The sequence below is a fragment of the Lissotriton helveticus genome, chromosome 3_1, assembly GCF_964261635.1.
Source record: "Lissotriton helveticus chromosome 3_1, aLisHel1.1, whole genome shotgun sequence".
Classification (NCBI taxonomy): Eukaryota; Metazoa; Chordata; class Amphibia; order Caudata; family Salamandridae; genus Lissotriton; species Lissotriton helveticus.
In genome coordinates, this window is record NC_136061.1 from 33,369,403 (window position 1) to 33,390,716 (window position 21,314).

A 21,314-nucleotide genomic window follows, 5' to 3' on the forward strand; every position below is an offset into this window, starting at 1 on the left:
CACAGCAACTCTTTGTTGCCTTCTCACCCCAGCATAAAGGCAACCCTATTTCCAAAGCAGGAATAGCCAGGTGGATCGTTAAGTGTATTCAAATTTGCTATCAGAAGGCTAAGCGCACTTTAACGATCCCCCCCAGGGCGCACTCCACGCGCAAGTTGGGGGCCTCCATGGCATTCCTAGGTAACATTCCTTTGGAAGACATTTGTAGAGCAGCCACATGGTCTACACCACATACCTTTACCAAACATTACTGTGTAGATGTGCATTCCAAACAGCAGGCAGCTGTAGGACAGGCTGTTCTTAAAACACTTTTTCAGACTTCTGCAGCTGGCACGGGCGGCCGCCGTTAATGTTGGGACTGCTATGTATTCTATGCTATAGATATGAATTTAGCAGCCCACATGCCTCGAACTGAATATGCTACTTACCAGTATGCATCTGTTCTTGGCATGTAGGGCTGCTAACATTCATATCGCCCGCCCTCCTCCCCGGCGCCCGTAGCGGCTGCAGACTTTTCTTGCATTCAATCTCTAGCATGGCCATCGCTTACACTATTACACTCCATCTTTGCCACAATGGCTAAAAACAATCTGGGGATGGAGTCGATGCCCATGCGCACTGTAGTCCAGGGGAGGAGCCACCTATCTCGTGATACTTCGAAGACTCTTCCAGGACAACAATGTGCAATCATCCGGACCCAACACTAGGCGGCGATCTATGCACAGATATGAATGTTAGCAGCCCTACATGCCAAGAACAGATGCATACTGGTAAGTAGCATATTCATTATTAGCAAAATAAAAACTACTTTTAATATTAACTGACTAGTTTGTCCATAATTACAGCTGCTCTAGAGAAAGGTAAGAGGAGTAGAAGCTATCGGGGAAGGGGGAATAAGAAGGTACACTGATAGGAAGAGAGAGTAAATGTACTTGCATGGCACATACCGGAGTACTGTAGCTCCAAAAATCTGTTGTAATGATCCAGGGCCATATGTGCTAAAAATATTTCGCCATCACTAATCCTGCGATTTTCAAAATCACAGGAAATTTCACTGCAAAATCACATTTAAATGTTTACAACACTCTTTTTGAGATTGATAAAAGTCATTTAATAATAAAAAGGGGTTTTGAGACAGATTCTGAATTGTAATTAGAAAGAGGCATGAAAGGGGAGTTGCCTTCTAATTGTGATTTGAATTGAGATTTATCAATGGTTTGCAACCTCCATTGGAGGTGGTAACGTATTCGCAGAGGGGAAGCTATCCCCTTGTACAGTTTCCACTCTGGAAATCGTGTCGCCGGTCTGTGGGGGAACTGGCAGTGGGTGTACGGACCGCTCCGATGTTTTTTAAAGCAGTATCTATTCTTAAAGGAAAAAGCATCCTTAAAAAACAAAACACTTTCCTGTTTGGGAATGCAAACACAGGGATGGTGGTCGCTCTTCCTCGCAGGCCACTATTCCTGTGTTTGTAGCAAATCACGACCTATCTAATTGATATTCATTAGGCAGGACTTTCTACAACCTTTGGTGAATAATTTGGTGTGCAATTTGCTACCAGTCTCGCCATTTGTCTCTTTCTTCATCTGACCGCTAGTGACATGATCATAATCCACACTGTAGAAGGTGGAATAATTGGTTGTTGTTACTAGAACCAAGACTTGGCTTAGTAAGTCCGACGATTTTGAGAGAACTTAAGGAGGGAGCTTTTAATTTCTACAAACAGCACTATATTGAACACATGAAATGCAAATCTGATGAAGAGCTGTGAATAGGGGGCTATGTGTTACCACCAAATATCCCCGTGCAATAGATCAGGGAAGCTTCCTTCCCCTCCTTTAATATCTTTTGAATCGTCCCAGATGCACGTAGGCGACCACGTATGCACAGCATGCACGACAGAAATGGATATGTAGCTTCAAAACTGGTGTTTCAGGCCATAATTGTCCTTTTCTCACTCCTTTGCAGGATTGTGGAGAATGGTCAGGAGCGGGTTGAAGTGGAGGAAGACGGGCAGATCAAGTCTATCAAGGTGAACGGTAAGGAGAAGATGGACGTACCAGCTGTCCGCCGTTAGCTCCCAGCCACCACCAGGAGCTCAGAGTGGTGGTGCAGAGAGTTCTGTCCAGACAGAAAGAAAAAAGAGGCAGGCTAGGCAGAACGCTAGCACCACAAGTGTTCCTATCGCAGCCAAGTCGAGAATAAAAGTTGCCAATGTACACTGATTCCCCTGAGTCTGGGGCGTCTTCAGTCTCTGCTTGTTCCGTCTTGCATTTTTCTTTACTTTTAAAATGAGTCAGCCCGTAGCACGGGAACCAATTCTAGAGTCCTAACTCCCATGATAGGCCATGCTAAGGACAGTCTGCAAGATTCATCAAACTAAAATCGGCTCGCAAAGGGCCAGATTCTGAGAATCTGGCCCTTTGCAAGCGCTATTTTTGCATTTGGGATTCATCATCCCAAATGCACAAATCGCAATTCTAGAAATCGCTAAATTGCGAATAATTGCACTTAAGGAATCTCAATTTGAGATTCCTTAAATGCAATTCATTAACCATTTTAAAATTGGGAATTCGCAATCTTGGGCCGCTATTTAACGCGAAGTCTGACTACGTGGTAAATAGCAAAAAGTTTGAAAAATGCACTAAAGTGCATTTTTCAATGTTTCATGTTGCGCACACACATGCCCTAAGGGCATGTGTGTGCGCAACATATGTGCACACATCAATTTCAAGGGTGCAACAGGGTGTCCTTTGGACACCCCTGCACCCTTGAAATCGCAATCTCAATTTGCGAATCGATATTTGTGATTAGCTAATTGAGATTGTCTTCCCATTCATTCCTATGGGCCTCTAGGCCCATAGGAATGAATGGGGAGATATTCCTTAATTGTGACTCGCAATTTGCGAGTCGCAATTAAGGAATTATTAGAAATCGCTATTTTGTAAGGGATTTCTTGATGAATAGCATTTTGCTATTCCTTAATAGCGATTCAGTATTTTTCGCTATTAAGGAATAGCAAAATGTGTTCTTGATGAATCTGGGAGAGTGTGCCCAGGGTTGAATCCAAGAAGACTGTTGTCTGTCGAGAGGAAGGCTCAGATTGGTATGAGTGTGTTATGGTAAAACATTACACACGGGAATGCTATTGAGTGCCAAAGGATGTGTCTGTGTTTAGCACCCAATGGACATCTCCTGCATGACAGAGACAGAAAGGTTTCCCTTACGTGGAACAGGCTAGCACAACCGATGTAGAGAAGTGACCATTGTCTGGTCTGCATAGACCCTGCAGCAAAGAAAATAAGAAAATGAATGCTTGCTTTTGTAAATAAAGTCCTGCTGCAGCCAGAAAGTTATTTCTATATGGTGGCAGCAGGATACGAATTGCTATGAATTTGTATATAACAAGAAGCCGGTATGATTTATTTCTGTACATTGATGAAGTTTGACAGTCACAGAGAGTCACTACCTGGCTAACAACCAACAATTGACTGGCTAGAGGAAATGGAGTTCTTTGCAGACTACACATTAAAGCAATTGAGAGGAAGCAGACATGTGAAGTTAAAGGCAGGCCAAAACTGAGCATGGAAGCGAGAAGAGCTTGTGACTGGGAAGTTTAGTTTAATGCCATGTCTTAGGGAAGGCAAGCAACTTCAGCAGAGAGTCGCAGAGTAATCCGCAAAAGAGCCCAAAAAAAGTAAAGCATAGCAAACTGAAGATTTGGAACTGAGAGCATGAATGGGTTGTGTTGGGTTTTGAGAAAGGATTATGTTCTTGTAAACAAGGTGTATCATGTCTTTTGGTGCCCAGAGTTGTTTGTGTGTTTTAGATCCATATACTATTCACTCCCATGCATTTTAGTGTTGGGTACAAACTATTGTGTCTTATTTAAATTTTTAGGAGTCTGTCCAAGGACTTGTGATAATGTTTTCTGAACTTTACAATGCACAGGAGCACAAATTCATCTTCAGAGTTATTTTTTACGCCACTGGGTTCAAAGTAGCTTTTGAGCACCAAAGGAAAGACATCCAAACTGGTGTGGCAGATGTTTTGGGACACTGGATGACTAGAAACCATGAAGTATGCAGGATCAGCACTTTTTGTGCAACGATTTGTTGTCTTATTCATGCACAATCGCCATATCGTATGAGAAGAGAATCACTATGGCCATAGTAAATGTGGGCAGAAGTTGAAGCTAGACACAATATACTGTTCAGCAGCATGGTCCAGAGTTGGGGTTTGAAGGAGACACCAAAAGCTGCTGGCCTTATTGTTTGGGAACTCTCCATGGTAACTGACGTGGGTGATGCTTTCAGAAAGCAATCATCTTTTCAAGATATCGAGTGATACGATCTTGAAGCATTTGTATCTAAAAAGGTTCCATAGAAACACCAAAGGGCATAGGTCAGAAACCTCTCTCAGAAAAACCAAGGTCTTATTTGAAGCCATCATCTTCGAGGTCCTTTTTAGGTCTCGGTAATATCCGGTCGAAGACCGGAAGTCTGAGAATTATTGTTACTTAGTAGGCTGCTTTATCCCGCCTCTGTTTTCGTCTCTCCTCCATTGGCTGGCTTCCTAAACAGAGGCCAGCCATTGGAGGAGAGAGCCGTCCCTCCAAAGAAGCTCCGTCTTTTTCAGATTCGGGGGGCGTGATTTTTTGCATGCTTTAGCCCTGTGACGTCGTCCGTCACTCAGGGCGCAAAACCACGCCCCCGATTCCGAAAAATCCGAAAGCTTACGGCCGCCATTTTTATTCCTGTATTTCTGCCTACCGGCTGTTCTCTGGGCCCGGTGCGGCCCGTCCTCCTCTAGGCGCAGGCCCAGCTTCCAACTATGTGGGCTTGGTGGCTAGGGGGTTCTCTCTGTAGCAGGCCGCCATCCGCTCCTCTGTAGTGTGATTTGCCTCTGTGCCGGCGCAGTCTAGCAGGTATTTGGTGTGCCCGAACAAACTCCCGGTAACAGGCCCGTAATACCCATATCTTCTCTCCCCCCTCCCTCGTCACCGTTGCGCTCCCCTATTCCCCTATTCCTCCCTTCTTGCCTCTCGTCCTTGCACGTTGTCCTTCAACCCCTTCCCCTCCCACGTTATTTTAGCAATGTCATACTACTCGACTGTCTACCAGCTCTTCCGTCATCTCCAGCGCCACTGCATTCGAGCTTCTCTCCTCCCCCCTCCTGTCTTCCACCTTTTATCTGCTCCTCTACCTTATACCTCCCCAACAGCTCTCCCCCGTGATTGTGCTCCACTACACTCCTTTGCTTGGGGCGCACCGCTCTTCCGCAGCCTAAACGGCAGAGGCAAGCACTTCTGCCAGCGTCACCTCTGCTTCTCTCTCAAGGCACTTTCGTCCTTCTGTCGGACTCCCTCCAGGGCCCACGCGCCCGCCCTGTCCATTCTCACCCCTTCCCTCTCCTTGCCTCGTCCCGGTCTTCTCCCCTCTCTCAGGATGATCTACTGATAGGCCGTGATGTTTTCATCAATGCGCTTCCCATGGCTCTTAAAACGTTACAGCTCCAAGGAGCACGAACATCCGAGCAGATTATTAGCGTTTGACGCAATTTCTGATTGTCTATTAGTATATTAATACCAACTTGTTGAACCTTGTCACTTAGTTTGCCTCTCATTATTCAAAGGCCTTATGATGATGCCCCGCATGGGACCACCTCTAATTAACGTAAGCATAACAGAGGGCTCATTGCTCAATCCACTTTAATTCTAAAGTGTTGCTTTCCCATCCCCAGCAAGTTATTGATCACTTTCCTCCAGGCCCCTTCACTGCTACCTGGTTTAGGCCTTGGGGCACAGCACGGATCTTGAATAGCCCCCTTGACTGGAAGCGCTTTACAAGACACACAGATTCCCAACAATCAATAGCCTTGGCACGGTGGCTGTTTAGGGTTTCCACCGAGCTCCACGTCGCTGTCTTGTAGCTTTTATGTGTTATGTCTGTGTGTGTTTGTGCCTGGAGGCTGGCTCTCCCGCTGCCATTGATGCAGCAACAGAGGCTTGTGCAGCTGCTGTCCTCACTGTGCACCTTTCGATGTCAGACAAGCCCATCGGGCTGCCTCTTGTGTGCCAGTGAAATGTGCAATGCTGGCGCCTGCCCACAATCAGCTGGCCGACAATGAGTGCGATATTTATCACGCCTCAAATCTCCCACACATCAAGGATCGAGTTTTATTGGGTGCAACAAATAGAACGCTATAACGATTAGTGTCTGAAAAATGGGTCACAACTTGGATTTTGATGCTTACCACACTGACATCCCCAGGGCCCGTTGCTTACTATGCATTTCGCAGGTTAACTTCAGCGGGTTTGACCTGAGGGAACCTGTGGGGGCAGCGGTGCTTACCGTACAACTCACACCTGTGAAATGTACTGTACAGTACCAAGAGTTATCACAAATCACCCACTGGGCACAGCATTGATCGGGCCCACCAGAATCAGAGCTCCTGTGTTCTCTCTAGCATAGAGGAATACACTGTGTGAGTCCGTGCTGTGTGCATGTTGACTGAGGCACTGTTGCTTCCTATGTTGCATTTGTCTTCAGAGTTTGAGAGAGCTTACACTGCCATACATGTCCTCATATGTGGATGAAGCGGGCACTCCTGCCATGTTTTACAGGCCTTTGCTGTCACTGTCTGCTTTGCGAGAAACGTTTGTAGTACTGCTGTGGGTACTTTAACTGATTTCAATGTATGTGTGTGCCTCCGTGTATTTAAAACGAGGCTTGCACTACTGCCTGTGTTTAACTTATTCTGTATGTTCACATGTGGGTGAGTGTGTGAGGTAAAGTTGCACTCTGCTGTCCGTGCGATACCTTTTCTAAGTGTGAGGAAGCTTGCACTGCAGCCTGAGCACTACCTGTTCTGTATGCAGGTGCATCCTTGTGTGTGAGAAAGTTTGCATTTCTGCCTGTGCTGCACCTGCTGGGTGAGTGAAAGAAGCTTGACCTATTGCTAGCTGTGATATATTTGTTATCCCTGTACAGAATCACCGAAAGAGAGCGACCCCTGGAGCTGTGCTGCATAGAAAGGGGAAACCACACCACAGAAGTGACTTCACTGAAGGGTTTAGGCCTCCCTCTCCAGATGTAACCACTTCCGACCATCCAACGATAAGGATAGTGCTGTACGGAAGCTGTGTCCAGCCTGGCAGGGGATGCTGCGTCCAAGCTGCTGCCTGCCTAAAGTGTCGCCCTGGGCACGAGGCAGGCAGACACATTTCCTTTCCTGCTGTGGTTTACAGTAAAGCTTCTGTGAGAGGGAAGCTTTCGCCAGAGCAGCAGCCTATGTTGCGCAGATATGACGTGAAGTCAAATCTTGCAATCCTCTTGCCCATTGCCTCTCATTACATCTTTAGAGTATATGCTCCCCTGCACCAAGCCTTGGTGGACCGTCCACGGGCTTCCCTGAGGGTCCGCGCCCTGATTCTGCCCCATCACGGGCTGTTTCCTCTTACTTGCCTCATATCCCAGGTAAAGTCTCTTCTATTGCATGCCTGCGTTACCCTTTCGTATTGTTGCTTTGCTATTCCTTGCATCCCGAACCTGGGTTACTTGAACCCTTTTCTTTTTTTTTTTTCTCCGTGTAGCATCTGGTAATCCCCTGAATTGCACTTTTATCTTAAGGATCCCCCTAACCTGAAAACCTCTATGCCCTCCGTCCTTTTGGCACTGATCTCATTGTGCCGCTCCTAGGAAATCCATCTCTTTCCTGTCGGCTGGTAAGAGGCTCTATACATTTTAGATTATCTTCCCCATGGCTTGCGCTGATGTGAATCTTACCGATTTTTTTTGTATCACTTTGTCTCCACAGACATTTTGTTTTATCTGCTTAAGCCTACCGCCTTTTGAAGCCCTTCCCCTATCCATCCGTCCCCTACAGGTATGCGTCCATACTCCTGACCGTTCGCCTCACTGCCCCTTCTAGTACTCACTTTGTTCTCCCCTATTGCTTATGGTTTGCCTCATCTTGTAGATCCTTACTTGTTCTCACTGGTCATTCCCCACGGGATATACGTCTTTCTTTTTCCCCATCTACATGAGAGCACCCTCCTCATTTTCCATATGTTTCTACTGGGTTGAATACGTACTCCTATATCTTTTCGTGCACGTCTATATCTTGCATTGAATCTATTTTGTCTTTCTATTGCTTCTCTTTACCACTTCATTACCTGCGCGCATCCTGCTTCCTGCCCGGACATATTTTCTCACTGGGTCGGATTGTAAACAAACAGCAGGGGTATTCTTTTAAAGAGAGAAGAAGGACTTCGCACGGTTTAGAGGCAGGGGCTGGCAGCCTTCTGGAAGATTCAGAGTGGGTCTGTGCAGGTGCACTCAACGGCTGTCAGTGGGAAGTTTATAGACGGCAGCTGCCGTAGCAGCGCAGAGTTCAGGGCCCTATGGACGACAACAAGGTAAGCGCCAGCAGTGCAGCCTCAGGTTGACGCCCCCTGCCTATAGAGATGTCCACAGAGCTCAATCTCCTGTCTGCCTAGAAAGCACAATTTTATGCTTCCTTGTACGCTGCCCATTTTGTTTAGGTTAGTAATGAGAGGAAGAAGAATGCTGTGTGTAAACGGCCAGGTCAGCATTTGCCTATCGCAAACTTGAAATCCGTGTATGCATGCCTGTTAGTAAGTTTGTTATCCGCTATCATTTAAGGGGAGAGTCTGATGATACTTTCATTGATAGGCGATGATGAAGTAATGCGCTGCATAAGGAAAAGAAGGCACGACTTGCTAATAAGCAACACTGAGGATTGTAGGGTGAGGGTGTTTGTGGCATTGACTACAGGAATTATGTGGCATGTGAGGACCACATCACGTGGGTAGGTCGACTGATTTATCATAACATGTTATTGAGTATCGTGTGCACGTTGGGTTCATTAGCATTATTATCTAGCTACTTTTTAATGCATGACGGTATTACTGTCACGAAAGGGCTTGCAATACTGCAGATAGAACTGGAGTGCGACATGTTTATCCACTTGTGCCAAATGTAAGAATGTTCACCATTAGTTGATGCTGTGCATTTTATTGCCAATGAGCTTCTTCCGCGCGCGCCTACTGCCTGGTGTGCAATCAAGCATCATTCCTGTAATCACCCTTTGTGGTAACAGAGATGAAAGGAGCCCAAGGTTTTGGTGCGCTGCCACAAGCTGAAATAGTGCTAGGGCTTGAGATACAGAACCGCACTGAGTGGGTTGGCTGGCTCTGTGTGGGTTGGCTGGCTCTGTGTGGGTTGAATGGCTCTGTGTGGGTTGAATGGCTCTGTGTGGGTTGGCTGGCTCTGTGTGGGTTGGCTGGCTCTGTGTGGGTTGGCTGGCTCTGTGTGGGTTGGCTGGCTCTGTGTGGGTTGGCTGGCTCTGTGTGGATGGGTGGCTGGCTCTGTGTGGATGGGTGGCTCTGTGTGGGTGGGTGGCTCTGTGTGGGTGGGTGGCTCTGTGTGGGTGGGTGGCTCTGCTGTGTGGGTGGGTGGCTCTGCTCTGTGTGTGTGTGGATGGGTGGCTCGCTGCGTGTGTGTGTGGCTCGCTGCGTGCGTGTGTGTGGCTCGCTGTGTGTGGCTCGCTGTGTGTGGCTCGCTGTGTGTGGCTCGCTGTGTGTGGCTCGCTGTGTGTGTGGCTCGCTGTGTGTGTGGCTCGCTGTGTGTGTGTGTGGCTCGCTGTGTGAGTGGCTCGCTGTGTGTGTGTGGCTCGCTGTGTGTGTGTGGCTCGCTGTGTGTGTGTGGCTCGCTGTGTGTGTGTGTGGCTCGCTGTGTGTGTGTGGCTCGCTGTGTGTGTGTGGCTCGCTGTGTCTGTGAGGCTCTCTGTGTGTGTGTGTGTGGCTCGCTGTGTGTGTGTGTGGCTCGCTGTGTGTGTGTGGCTCGCTGTGTGTGTGTGGCTCGCTGTGTGTGTGGCTCGCTGTGTGTGTGTGGCTCGCTGTGTGTGTGTGGCTCGCTGTGTGTGTGTGGCTCGCTGTGTGTGTGTGGCTCGCTGTGTGTGTGTGGCTCGCTGTGTGTGTGTGGCTCGCTGTGTGTGTGTGGCTCGCTGTGTGTGTGTGACTCGCTGTGTGTGTGTGACTCGCTGTGTGTGTGTGGCTCGCTGTGTGTGTGGCTCGCTGTGTGTGTGTGGCTCGCTGTGTGTGTGTGGCTCGCTGTGTGTGTGTGGCTCGCTGTGTGTGTGTGGCTCGCTGTGTGTGTGTGGCTCGCTGTGTGTGTGTGGCTCGCTGTGTGTGTGTGGCTCGCTGTGTGTGTGTGGCTCGCTGTGTGTGTGTGGCTCGCTGTGTGTGTGTGTGGCTCGCTGTGTGTGTGTGGCTCGCTGTGTGTGTGTGTGGCTCGCTGTGTGTGTGTGTGGCTCGCTGTGTGTGTGTGTGGCTCGCTGTGTGTGTGTGTGGCTCGCTGTGTGTGTGTGTGGCTCGCTGTGTGTGTGTGGCTCGCTGTGTGTGTGTGGCTCGCTGTGTGTGTGTGGCTCGCTGTGTGTGTGTGGCTCGCTGTGTGTGTGTGTGGCTCGCTGTGTGTGTGTGTGGCTCGCTGTGTGTGTGTGTGGCTCGCTGTGTGTGTGTGTGGCTCGCTGTGTGTGTGTGTGGCTCGCTGTGTGTGTGTGTGGCTCGCTGTGTGTGTGTGTGGCTCGCTGTGTGTGTGTGTGGCTCGCTGTGTGTGTGTGTGGCTCGCTGTGTGTGTCTGTGGCTCGCTGTGTATGTGTGTGGCTTGCTGTGTGTGTGTGTGTGTGTGTGTGTGTGCGTGGGGCTCGCTGTGTGTGTGTGTGTGGGGCTCGCTGTGTCTGTGCGTGGGGCGCTGTGTCTGTGCATGGGGCTCTCTGTGTGTGGGGCTCTGTGTCCACGAATACTATCTACTACTCTCTAATGCTCACCTATTGCCATTGTAAATGACAATACCATTTATTTGTTTTTTTTAAAAATGAAAAAAAGTCATGAGGAATGCCAATAGCTCTACCTTTAATAATGCCGAGACCATTGCATTGTAAATGCTTGTTACGTTCTGCACCTTTGATGCTGAATAAGTCCTCACAAACTAAATCCAAGATAAGACGTGGACTGCCCTCCAAAGCAGATAAAAATCCATGTGCGGAGCAGCCTTAAATTGAGGCTTGGGCTTCATATGAGCGCCAGCCTAGAAAAGCCCTCATCCCCCCGGCTTTACATCTTCATATCATTCTGCTATTCCGCGATTCAGCAGATCGCTTTTCAGCATGAGGGCACCATGCAGGTGGCAAAGACATGGATTGCCTCATAGAAGTGCTACCTAGCATGGATTTGGTGATGTCACTGTAAGGAAATGTAAGATTTCTACAACATCTTCCTGAACTACTAGAGAGAAGCGGGACCTTCTGAAATGCAGGTATTGGCTGCACCTTCGATGTAGCTGACCGTGGTTAGAGGCAGCTTGTTGTCCAGGAAACACACCTAACTCTGACTATTCGGTTTCACATCAGAAGTCCAGAAGCATGTGTTTAGATCGCCATTTGATAGGTAACTCTATAAACTATTAATTTATTAACCTCCAAGGGCTCGTAGTTAGTGATAAAGTCTAGTCACTGCAAGTTCAAAGTTTACTGGAGACAACTCTCAATTTGGTAACGTTGAAACGCAAGTTACACAAGAAAGAGGCGAGGCTCTATTGAAATTAATTCCACTTTGCCAAGCACCACAGTATCCAACAGAGAGGAAGGTCATGAGGAGCCCTAATTCCTACTGTACGGTTACAAATGTGCACTCTCCAGGAGTGCTTAGCACGTCAGTGGTCTCAAGCATCCGGGGCCTATACAGATCTACTCCTACTCATACTACTGAGTGCAATACAGAATAGATCTGAAAGAGACAATTAGTTATGGATTCCTCACCTTAAAATTACCCCCGGGCATCAGACTGGATCCGGAGAATTTTTTCTTCAGCAGTACCCCTGCGCGTCGGTAGGTGGCGTCGGTCGACTCTGCGTTCGTTGTTGGCGTCGTGGTTGCCGGAATGACGTAGCGGTATCTACTTGGACACCACCCCTGGAAGCTTACGTCCGTTCTTTCTTTTTTTTTACACCAGCTAGCCCAGGTCCAGAGCGAGCGGTACCTCGAGTCACTTTTTGACTCTATTTTTGCGACTTTTTGTCGACTTCTTTTTTACTAGTCTTTTGACTTCTGGTGCACAGGGATGTCATCTCGGTGAAACGGCCTCAAGCCTTGTGGCTCCTGCACAAGTTGATGTCAGTGACCGACCCCCAGCTTGTGTGCCTCTGGTGCCTGGAGCGCGAACACGACCCAAACCTAATCCATTTCAAAACCCAGGTCCTCTCTGCAGTGCTGCACAGGACAGAGAGACTGCTTAACTCTTTCAACTCTCTCCCCGTCTGACTGGAGAGGAGCCTGCGCAGTGTGCACTTGCTACAGGCTAGAGCGTGGGCAGGGAGGGAGGGGCAGGTCGAAGTTGGACTATGATTGGTCCAGCTCTCGATTTACATATGGTATGATATGTGGCAGGCAGTTCTTATTGGTAGCTCTAAGCTACCCAATGACAATGCTGCTTCGCCTGCCTGCAATGCTGCCCAAGCCTCCTGTGTGGCTGTTTAGACCTACGGCCGGAGCAGTCCCAAGTAATTGGTAGCTGTGAGCGCTCTGCTAAATTTCATTGGTATTAGCACAGTGCTCAGCTATCAATGACTGTCACATGACGCATGCACGGCACCTGGCACCGCCTCCGTAAAATGGCGCCCGCACCGACCGGCTGTAGCCCACCTGTACTGGCATGACTGACTCTTAGTCTCCCTTTCCCACGGACGTTGCGGGCGGCTGCCACCATTATTTTTGGTAACATGCCTTGCAGTCACACTCCAGCAGCATAGTGTGTTACTAGGCATGCTGGAGACTAGTGCCAACACTACAAAAAAAAATGGTGCCTGCCGCCCGCACCACCGTCTGCAGAATCTACAGTTGTGGAAGTCAGGAGTTATTGTGTAAGTAGATCAGCTGCCATTCATTCCTGAAAATCAACTACTGAAGTTGCAAACTCGATCCAGTGCATGTAACTGCTACATTTAAGAAGACTAAGGATGACAGATGTCAATTTGAATGGTAAAATGCTCGCTTCTACAGGATCTACTGTGCTCCTTAGCGTTGAACAGGGCAGGCATTTTTGGATATATTATATTGTATGATACTGGACTTGCGAGCTATACATTAGAAACAGAGCGCTTTGTAAGCAAATGAAAGAGAAAAACGCGTTTGCAAATCCAATAAGTCTCGGCTATGCAATGTGTTTCATGGCTTTTTCGATGTTCTTAGCTCGGCAGCTATGGCGTAAAACATAAAGACACGTATGGGAGACCCACTGAGTCTGCAGACTGCAAATTGCGCATAGTGAACCAGGTGGAGAAGTGTGGCTCAATGGTTAGAGCGGCAGACCCTGATGCAGAGGTCTAGCCCAGGACCAGGGTTCAATTCCGTGCCTCGGCGGGTCTTGGGCTCAAAAATTCCACGGACCTGATCATTCTCGCCTCGGTGCCTATTCCAATCATGGAGTCCCACTCTGCAACTCTGGACAATAGCTTGCTTAATCTCCACAATGGCCCCCACAACGCTAAGGATGCCCGGCCTCCACCTTGAGGGTGCCCAGGAGTGGACACCTCAGGATGGGTTCCACAGCGGTATTCGTACAAGCGCCTTGAGACCCTTGCGGGTGAGTAGTGCGCTATACAAGTATCAATTTACATTTTACTAGGGGTCACTTCTTTCGACGGCTGAGTAGAACATTTGATGGGGTTGAAGGTTCGGTGCTGCGACTCCTCATAGTGGGTGACTCTGAATTGTGTTTTGTTGAGGTTAGCTCCGTATTAATGGTGTCTTCGCAGACGTTTACTACTGGTTATCATCTGTCATTTTCTGTATGTGACGAGCATGGTTTCCGAAGTTGATTAGTGTGTGTCCATTTCTTGCAGAGGTGTTAAGGATGAGTTGCTCTTTCCAAGTTTGGCTCCACTTTGATTCCTGTCATTTCTTTTAGGTGTTGAGGACGAGTTGGCATTGGCCATTGAGATGAGCCTCCGACAGCACCATGCAGAAGCTGCTGACCATACCCATACCAAGCCGCCGCCATCCGTTCAGCCCAGCACACAGCATTCCCGCAGCGCTGTACCATCATCCTTTAACATGGACAGCGAGGATGAAGATGAGGACGATGAAGATCTGCAGCTGGCCTTGGCCTACAGTCTGTCTGAAATTGAGGCTAGCCAACACCGAGCAGGTGTGCATGAAGCTGATATCAAAAGAGAAGGGAAGGAGCCAAGACCTGGCAAAGTCATCCAGGGGAGAAGAGAGGGAGATGTGAGGTCGTCGGCCAGTGGTGCACTAAAGAGTATGGGAAATCAAGGAGGTAGAGCTGAACCAGTGCAGATAAAAGGAGAATCATTGGTAGTGAAAGAGAAAACTCAGGTAGAAGCAGACATCAGTGGAGCTCAGAGAAAAGCCAAAACTCCAGACATTGAAGAGGGAGCAACAGCAAAGGGCCAAGAGGCAGAAAAGGAAAAGATGAGTGGGGGGAAGCTGAGAGGTGAGGCTGCGAAAACCACGACAGAAAGTGGCCCAAAAAGTTCTGAAGTCAAAAAGAAAGAGGCAAAATCCAGGTGTATAATCTGTTAATGATTTGCCGAGAGTGTGAAGAGGCAATCCTCAGCTGCTAGACTTGCTTGTATTATCTTCACCCAGGGACCTTGGCATGGGGTCTGACATGAGCAGGAGATGCAGAGGTGTGACAGGCACTCTTGCAGGAAGCATCAGACTCAGATTGCAGCACGCATTGGAGGGAGATCTCCCGACTACACAGTGCACGTTACTGGTGCATCCCTAAACTGCAACGCGCACAGTATGGGCTTCACTAGGTCATGCAATGCACAGCGTGTGGACATCACCAAACCGTGTACCACACACTGCTGTGGGTGATCTACATCATACCGTGCACTGCTGTGACGTCACCAAACCGTGCAGCGCACACTCACCACACACTCTGGCGCATCCCTAAACTGCAACACGCACAGCAAGGGCTTCACTCTGTCATGCAACGCGCAGCGATAGGATATCTCAAAAACATAACCACACACTGCTGTCAATCATCTGCATCGTACCAGGCATCACTTGATTGTGCAGATCTACTACTGGGTATCACCAGACCATTGCACACTGCTGGGCATCAGCCATTGCAGCTCACACAGCTGGGCATCACATGACCATACCTCAAAGATTGGGAAGGCAGAATTAGTGTGCATTGCGCTAGGCATCGCCAGTTTGTGCAATACACACCGCAGGCTGCAGCGGCATCACTAGGCGGTGTAGCACTCAGTCAAGCTTCATCGGAATGTGAAATAGAAACAGCCCCATTCAACGCATGTGACTAGAGTAACACCAGTCACTGTAGCACACATTGCATAGCCTTGGGCTAACTGCAGCCATATCTGCTTCAGAGTTTCAACAATCACCTTTGCTTTTAAAACGTACTGCTTGACTGGGCGCAGTGCTGTGAGCACACACTTCTCTGGTCTTATCAGTGAGTGCAGCATTGTGCCTGATAATTGTAAGAGCTGCATGTGTGTATTTCCTGCACTTTAACACTTAATACTGGAGTTTTACAGCATGCAGCACCTGTTGCAGGGGAATCACCAGGCGGTGTATCGCACGGCTGCACTATTACGTGAGATTCATCAGACCATGTGCACTGTTATATTAGGTTCACCTGACCATATGTCACACAGTTGCACTATTATTTGAGATAGCAACAATTTCCATAACTTGCCACACACAGCTCTGATATGTTACCTGTTCCACACTCCGCTGTAGTCTCATAAATGTTCATTATGCTGGTAAAGCATAGGCTTTGCTTGCAGACCCTAGGTCATTAAATGCAGTATCATACTCTGCTTGCAGGGGACACTGCCGATGCATCACCAGTGCAGATTTTAGCAAGTGTTTGGGCAGTGCATGAGGTTGCAGTACAGTGCGCGCTTCCGGAGTAATGCGTGAGTTGTAGCATGTGCTGTTGAAGTGTTAGAAGGTGTCTAGATGTATCTGTGGTTTTAGGGCACTCTGAGAGGGATACCTCAGGTTTCCACCCACACCGCTTCCTATCCTGCTGGGCATCACTGGTGGTGAGCAAGCCCCTTGATGCTGGAGCTATATCCAAAGAGGCGGTGCTCTGTTTATTGTTTCTGTCTACGGAGTTCGACGTTGACCTCCGTTGCTTGATGTGGCTTCAGGACTCTACTGCTGAGATGCTTCTTAGCTTGAGTGTAGTCGCACAAGTTCATGATATCTGCTTGCTTGCTGCTATTGAAGACTGTGGGTGCTTTTCTTGTAGAAGTGTAACATTAGGGGTTATATACTGCTCCGAGGCATTGGTACGGGGATTGGTGCCTTCAGGTGCACACACAAGTAGGGTCTTGAGGGAGGATGGTGGAAGAATGAGAGAGAGGCAATTAGAGATGTGGAAAAGGATGGCATTTAGAAGATAAGACGTTCAGAGGAAATGGCAACCTGGAGAAGTGGCAATGACTTTATAGTTTTATGTTGAGAATGTAACATGTTTAAGCATAATGGAATACTGGGGAGAAGAGGAATGGGGGTAGCAAGAGCCACAAAGACGAGACTGGAGAAAGGAAGAATTAAAGTGCAGTGGAAGGGGTGATGAAGAAGGGAATTGAGAGCACAACAGAGGACGTAGACGCAGGTTGCATTGTAGAAAACCGGGAAAGGGGAATAATGAGGTATTTCACTGCTGCTTCTGACTTTTGGCTGTAATCTTTTTTCAGACTCTAGTCTTTTTTCGGATATATCCTCATCTTAAATTTTGTCTGTTTTAGTTGTGAGCAAGTTGTGTTAATTAGTTTCAGTGTTTTACTGAGATCATATATTGTTTGTTGTGTTAGTGCCTGCTTGTGGTCGATTGTTGTTTGTGACTGCATTGGTTATGGACTAGTCTTTTGTGCTTTCTAAGCATGTTTCGAATCATACATTGAGTGTTGCTAGGGTGCTTGGTCTTGTTTGCTTCTTGTTTGCTGCAGCCTATGCTTGGCTGAGTGTTTATAATTTGCCTCTGCCTTGAGTGCTCTTTAACTTGCATGGCTGGGTCATGTTTTGTTTGCTGCTTCAGAAAGTACTAATCACAGCATGAAATCTTTCAGAGGTTGGCCTGCTTGTATCTCTTGTCATCTGCCAGAAGATCCCAGTACATAGTTGCCATATTTGTATCGTGTGCCTCTCCCGGACTCGAGAAAACAAGCCAAAAGTCAGTAATGCTTTTGACAATCATCCTTCAAACGGATTAAGACTACAGCATTGTTCTATGTGTGTGAGGTTACTTAGTGCAGTATTTCATTTGCATGAAGGCTTTTGCAATGTATGGACTTCTGGCAGTGCCTTTCCCATGCAGTCACCATCAAAAGGCCAGCAGGGTTTGATTGTTTTGAGCCCCACCCCCAAATTGTTGCAGAGTCTCAACAGGCTGGGGTAGCAGTGTAGTGATTCTACTGGAGGTATGTTTGTCCAAAGAAATCCTACACTCCGCTCAGTGGCAGTAATTTTCAGTCGTCGAGAAACAGCAGAAGGCACACATGCTGCTTGAGAGGGTCAATCGGCCTCAAAATCTACTTTGGTAAATTATGGCACTGGGGTCAACAGATCTGCAAAATCAAAATGCAGCAGGACATTTCCTCTCCAACTTCTCCCAACTGACCAATGGGCCGAGCCAGCTCGAGCCCTGATAATGATGCTCCAGCACAAGGCTTCTAGCAAATGCCTGTGTTTGTGGAGCAGAGGTCACCGAAACCCTGCCCTCAAAGTTCTGTGGTGACTCCCAGTAGACACAGGGATCCATCCCCTGGTGCTTTGCAGCATTCACAGTTCCGGCTTAAGGAAAGGACCCGGATATCTGCAGAGATTCGAACTCTACTAGGAAGCAAGATGGTTCACTCGGTCAATGCACACTTTATCACCCAAAGAGTCCACAAATGGATGAAACTGGGAATAGGATGTTTTACATCTCTTGGGTCCTGTTTTAGGGCAGTTGATGTGTTGGTCTCAGACCTGCTTCTGCTATCAGCATGAAGCCACCTCAGGCTGCAGAAGGGTATGTCACTCAATGCAGCAGTTGTCTGCTGTGGTAAAACTGCTACTGCTGTCTGATGAGAGGTGTGCCATCTTGTCTAGTATTTCCCAAATTGGCAGTAGTGATGGTTGTGTCCCTCACAGGTTAGGGGCGGGAGCCACCGCAGCGGACTAACAGGCACAGCTATGCTCCCCGTCTGGGTAGAACAGGCAGCCTAAGATTCTCACACTGACAGCTTTTTGTCTCCTTACGGAATTCATGTCACCTTGAGGCAGATACAGATGATTCAAATACAAGATCTAATGATCAGTCACAGAAATGCTTGGAGTCCCGGCCTACATTCTAAGCGATGGGTATGGCTGCAAGATTACTGTAATGTAGACATGTATGGATTTCTCATTTGCTTGCTTCCAAACCAGAAATAACGCTTTAGGAGGTATTACTGTTCATAATAAGAATCCATTGAGCAAAGTAAATGAGTAGGCATTAGGAAACCCTGATGGCGCTATACGATGATTGTATGAATACTACATAAGAAGTACAGATTCTGAACGGTGTAGGAGGAATTTGAGGCCGAAATTCAAAACACCAAAGGCTTTTGGAAGTGTTTTGGGATCTTCTGGCAGAGAGTTTGAAGCTAGCCAGATAGGAGGCTCTGTCAGAGGTAAGTCATTCGCTTTTTTGGTGCTTAGACACCTGTTTCTCTAGAGCTGTGCTTGCTGCTGTAGATTCTCAGCTCATCTACTGTCTCATTCACTGCATACTTGTGAAACCACCATATCTCCCACTTCTGCTTTTCTCTCATTCTAGATCCTGACTTCCATGCCTATACTGGCTGACTACCCACAATGCCTGTGCTACAGGTAACCTGGCTTCCTCTGTCCCTTCTTTCCTCTACTCCACTCCCCTCTTTGACTGCCCGCTCCCCAGAGAGGATCATTATGCTGAAAACCAAGCAGAAAGTTTTGGTACGATCCCAAAAGCGTAGTAGTTAGTCACTGATGCGGCACAGTCAGTCTTGGGTACTGTACAACTGGTGTCCTTCCACCCCCCACTGTAGAGCTCTCTATCCCCTTCCTCTGTTATCTGTAGGAATCTATATAGAGCTGAGACTCCTTGTGTTGCATCCTCTGCGCTCTTCCTGGCTGCCGAGACCTCTTTCGCAAGGGTTGAGGCCCCCTTTGTTCATGCTTTCTCTGAGACTTTCCCTTTTTTTGGTGAGATTGTCAATTGAAGATGTATTGCCCTTTATCCCTCTCGCTGACGTTCTACTGAGAACATGCTTTTCCCATGGCAAGATCCCTCCAGAGTAAATTTATTTTTCCATAGTTCCTTTTTGGAAGATGGAAGACTCCAGAGGAGCTTTCCAAATGCCATTTATTAAGCTTTTTCTCCCTTATTATCTGACATGGCTAGTCTAGGTTTCTTCTGCGAGATGATAGTGGAGGCCTGTGTGCCACGGTAGGCGGGACGAGAGTTCGCTCCTCCGTGGTAAGAGCCCATGTTTCTACATGCTGGTCCTTGAGTGTGCAAAACTAAGGCTAGCATGCTAGTAACACCTTCTGGGCATTAAGATAACGAGGGCTTCTCGTCTACCTCCCAGTGGCTACTCTTGCCTACTATGTATCTGGCAGATCCTGCTGCACCTACTCCATCACTGCATGTTAACAACTCACCTGCAATGTTCTTGTGTGTGCTTTTCTCACCAGGTGTGGTCTGAAGGCTGAGGAGGGACACGCCCCTTTCTAGAAGTAACATCCAGAGGGGAGGGGGAGCCATGTCTGCCGGCGAGGGCATCACGCTTCTCCTAACTTTCTTTACTTGGATTTTCTTTGGATTTTTTTTGCTGAGCACTTTAAACATATGCACTGGAGGACTGGCGTGGCCTGAGTATCAGCTAGAGACAGATTCCGAAGCCCCCCATTCACGTTTGTAACTGGAGTCACTGCTTCTTGTGGGGTTGGCATCTCGGGGGAAGCACGGCACAGTCACTCTTGGTGGAAGCTGGAGCAGACGAAGGTTACTTCTGCAATTAATATGAACTGGGACTTTCAGAAGTATGTTATTGGAGGACTTTTTGGTGGGGTTGGGGCTGAGGTGGTCTCTTCTGACCTGATGCTGATTCTCCAGGTTTAAATGGATGAAATAAAATGAGTTCATTGTCCTGGTAAACAAACTGTCCTTCTGCTCGTTTGCCTAAACCTTGACCATGCGCAGCATCATGTGACCAGCAGTGTTCGCTCAAGACATATATTCAGCCATGCTGTCGTAAACAGTGTTTGAGGCATGTGAGCTGTACATTATATGCTGTCGGAAACAGAGTATTTCGAGCCTGGACGACATTCTCTTGGCACACAATTTTACCCACCCCCTGCGCTTGAAAGTGTGCATCATAAATTATAATCTTCTCTGAACTTGGCGGCCACAGCCATCTGGCCATGTAGATTGGGACATATATTGTATCTGTGAATGTATATGGTGTTTCTGTATCGTGACCCTAGTCACCAGCGACCTAAAGGTCCTATTCAAGGCGATGGATACCACTGTTATGTTACTTGCCAGAACCAAGATCTGCCTGTGACCGGCATCGCTGACACTATTTACTAACACTATATTTAGTAACTGAAGAATACTTTGAATCCGGCTTTGTTTGGTAAAGTACCTCTAACCTCAGACAAGAACATGTGCATGCGTTCATTCCTATGTGTCGCCAAGAGAACTGCCTCATTTGAACCAAATAATGTTAAATTAAATGTATTGTTTGTAACCATTTCCTTCACTTATTACCCAATACATTTCCTTCCCATTTCCAGTTTTAAAGAAGTGTATAATTAAGTTTGGGCACAAGACTGGAATCTGTGAGGGAGGCAAACAGGTTCTCTGGTTAATAGTATCTTTGGGGAGGACACGGTTGTAAAAAAAAAAAAAGAGTCCTCTGAGGCAAGGTAAGTTCAAAGGTCTTTATTCTGTCATCCACTCTCTGCAACTCACAACACTTCCAACATCCCAAAGTGAACTCTAGTGGAACGTTCCAAGAAACAAGTAGAGCGTGGAAGATACCAAGAGGGAGGAGAGGGAGAAAACACACGGTGGAAGGTGTCAGGGAAAAGAGAAAAGAGACTACAACACATCTCCCAACGGAGGGAAAGGGAAAGAAGGGAGAGAGAGAGAGAGCAAGGGAACCTGTGCAGAGGCTTAGCAAAATGAGGCAACATGACTGTTCAGGGGGGTACATGAT

General features: G+C 47.7%; 1 protein-coding gene across 5 annotated transcripts in view; it reads left to right on the top strand.

Annotated features, from left to right (window-relative positions):
- Nucleotides 1–20,846, top strand: part of DNAJB2 (DnaJ heat shock protein family (Hsp40) member B2) — a 188,946-nt gene extending 168,100 nt beyond the window's left edge. For 2 of the 5 annotated variants that reach the window (XM_078679167.1, XM_078679170.1), the window contains exons 8-11: nucleotides 1,969–2,039; nucleotides 13,988–14,227; nucleotides 18,887–18,939; nucleotides 19,786–19,921. In XM_078679167.1, coding sequence (XP_078535293.1) covers nucleotides 1,969–2,039; nucleotides 13,988–14,227; nucleotides 18,887–18,915 — 340 coding nt within the window. In that variant the 3' untranslated portion in view covers nucleotides 18,916–18,939; nucleotides 19,786–19,921. Of the gene's footprint in view, nucleotides 1–1,968; nucleotides 2,040–13,987; nucleotides 14,228–18,886; nucleotides 18,940–19,785 lie in introns of all 5 variants that reach the window. The other 3 variants (XM_078679168.1, XM_078679169.1, XM_078679166.1) reach the window with 2 other exon arrangements.
- The last annotated feature ends 468 nt before the right edge of the window (nucleotides 20,847–21,314 follow it).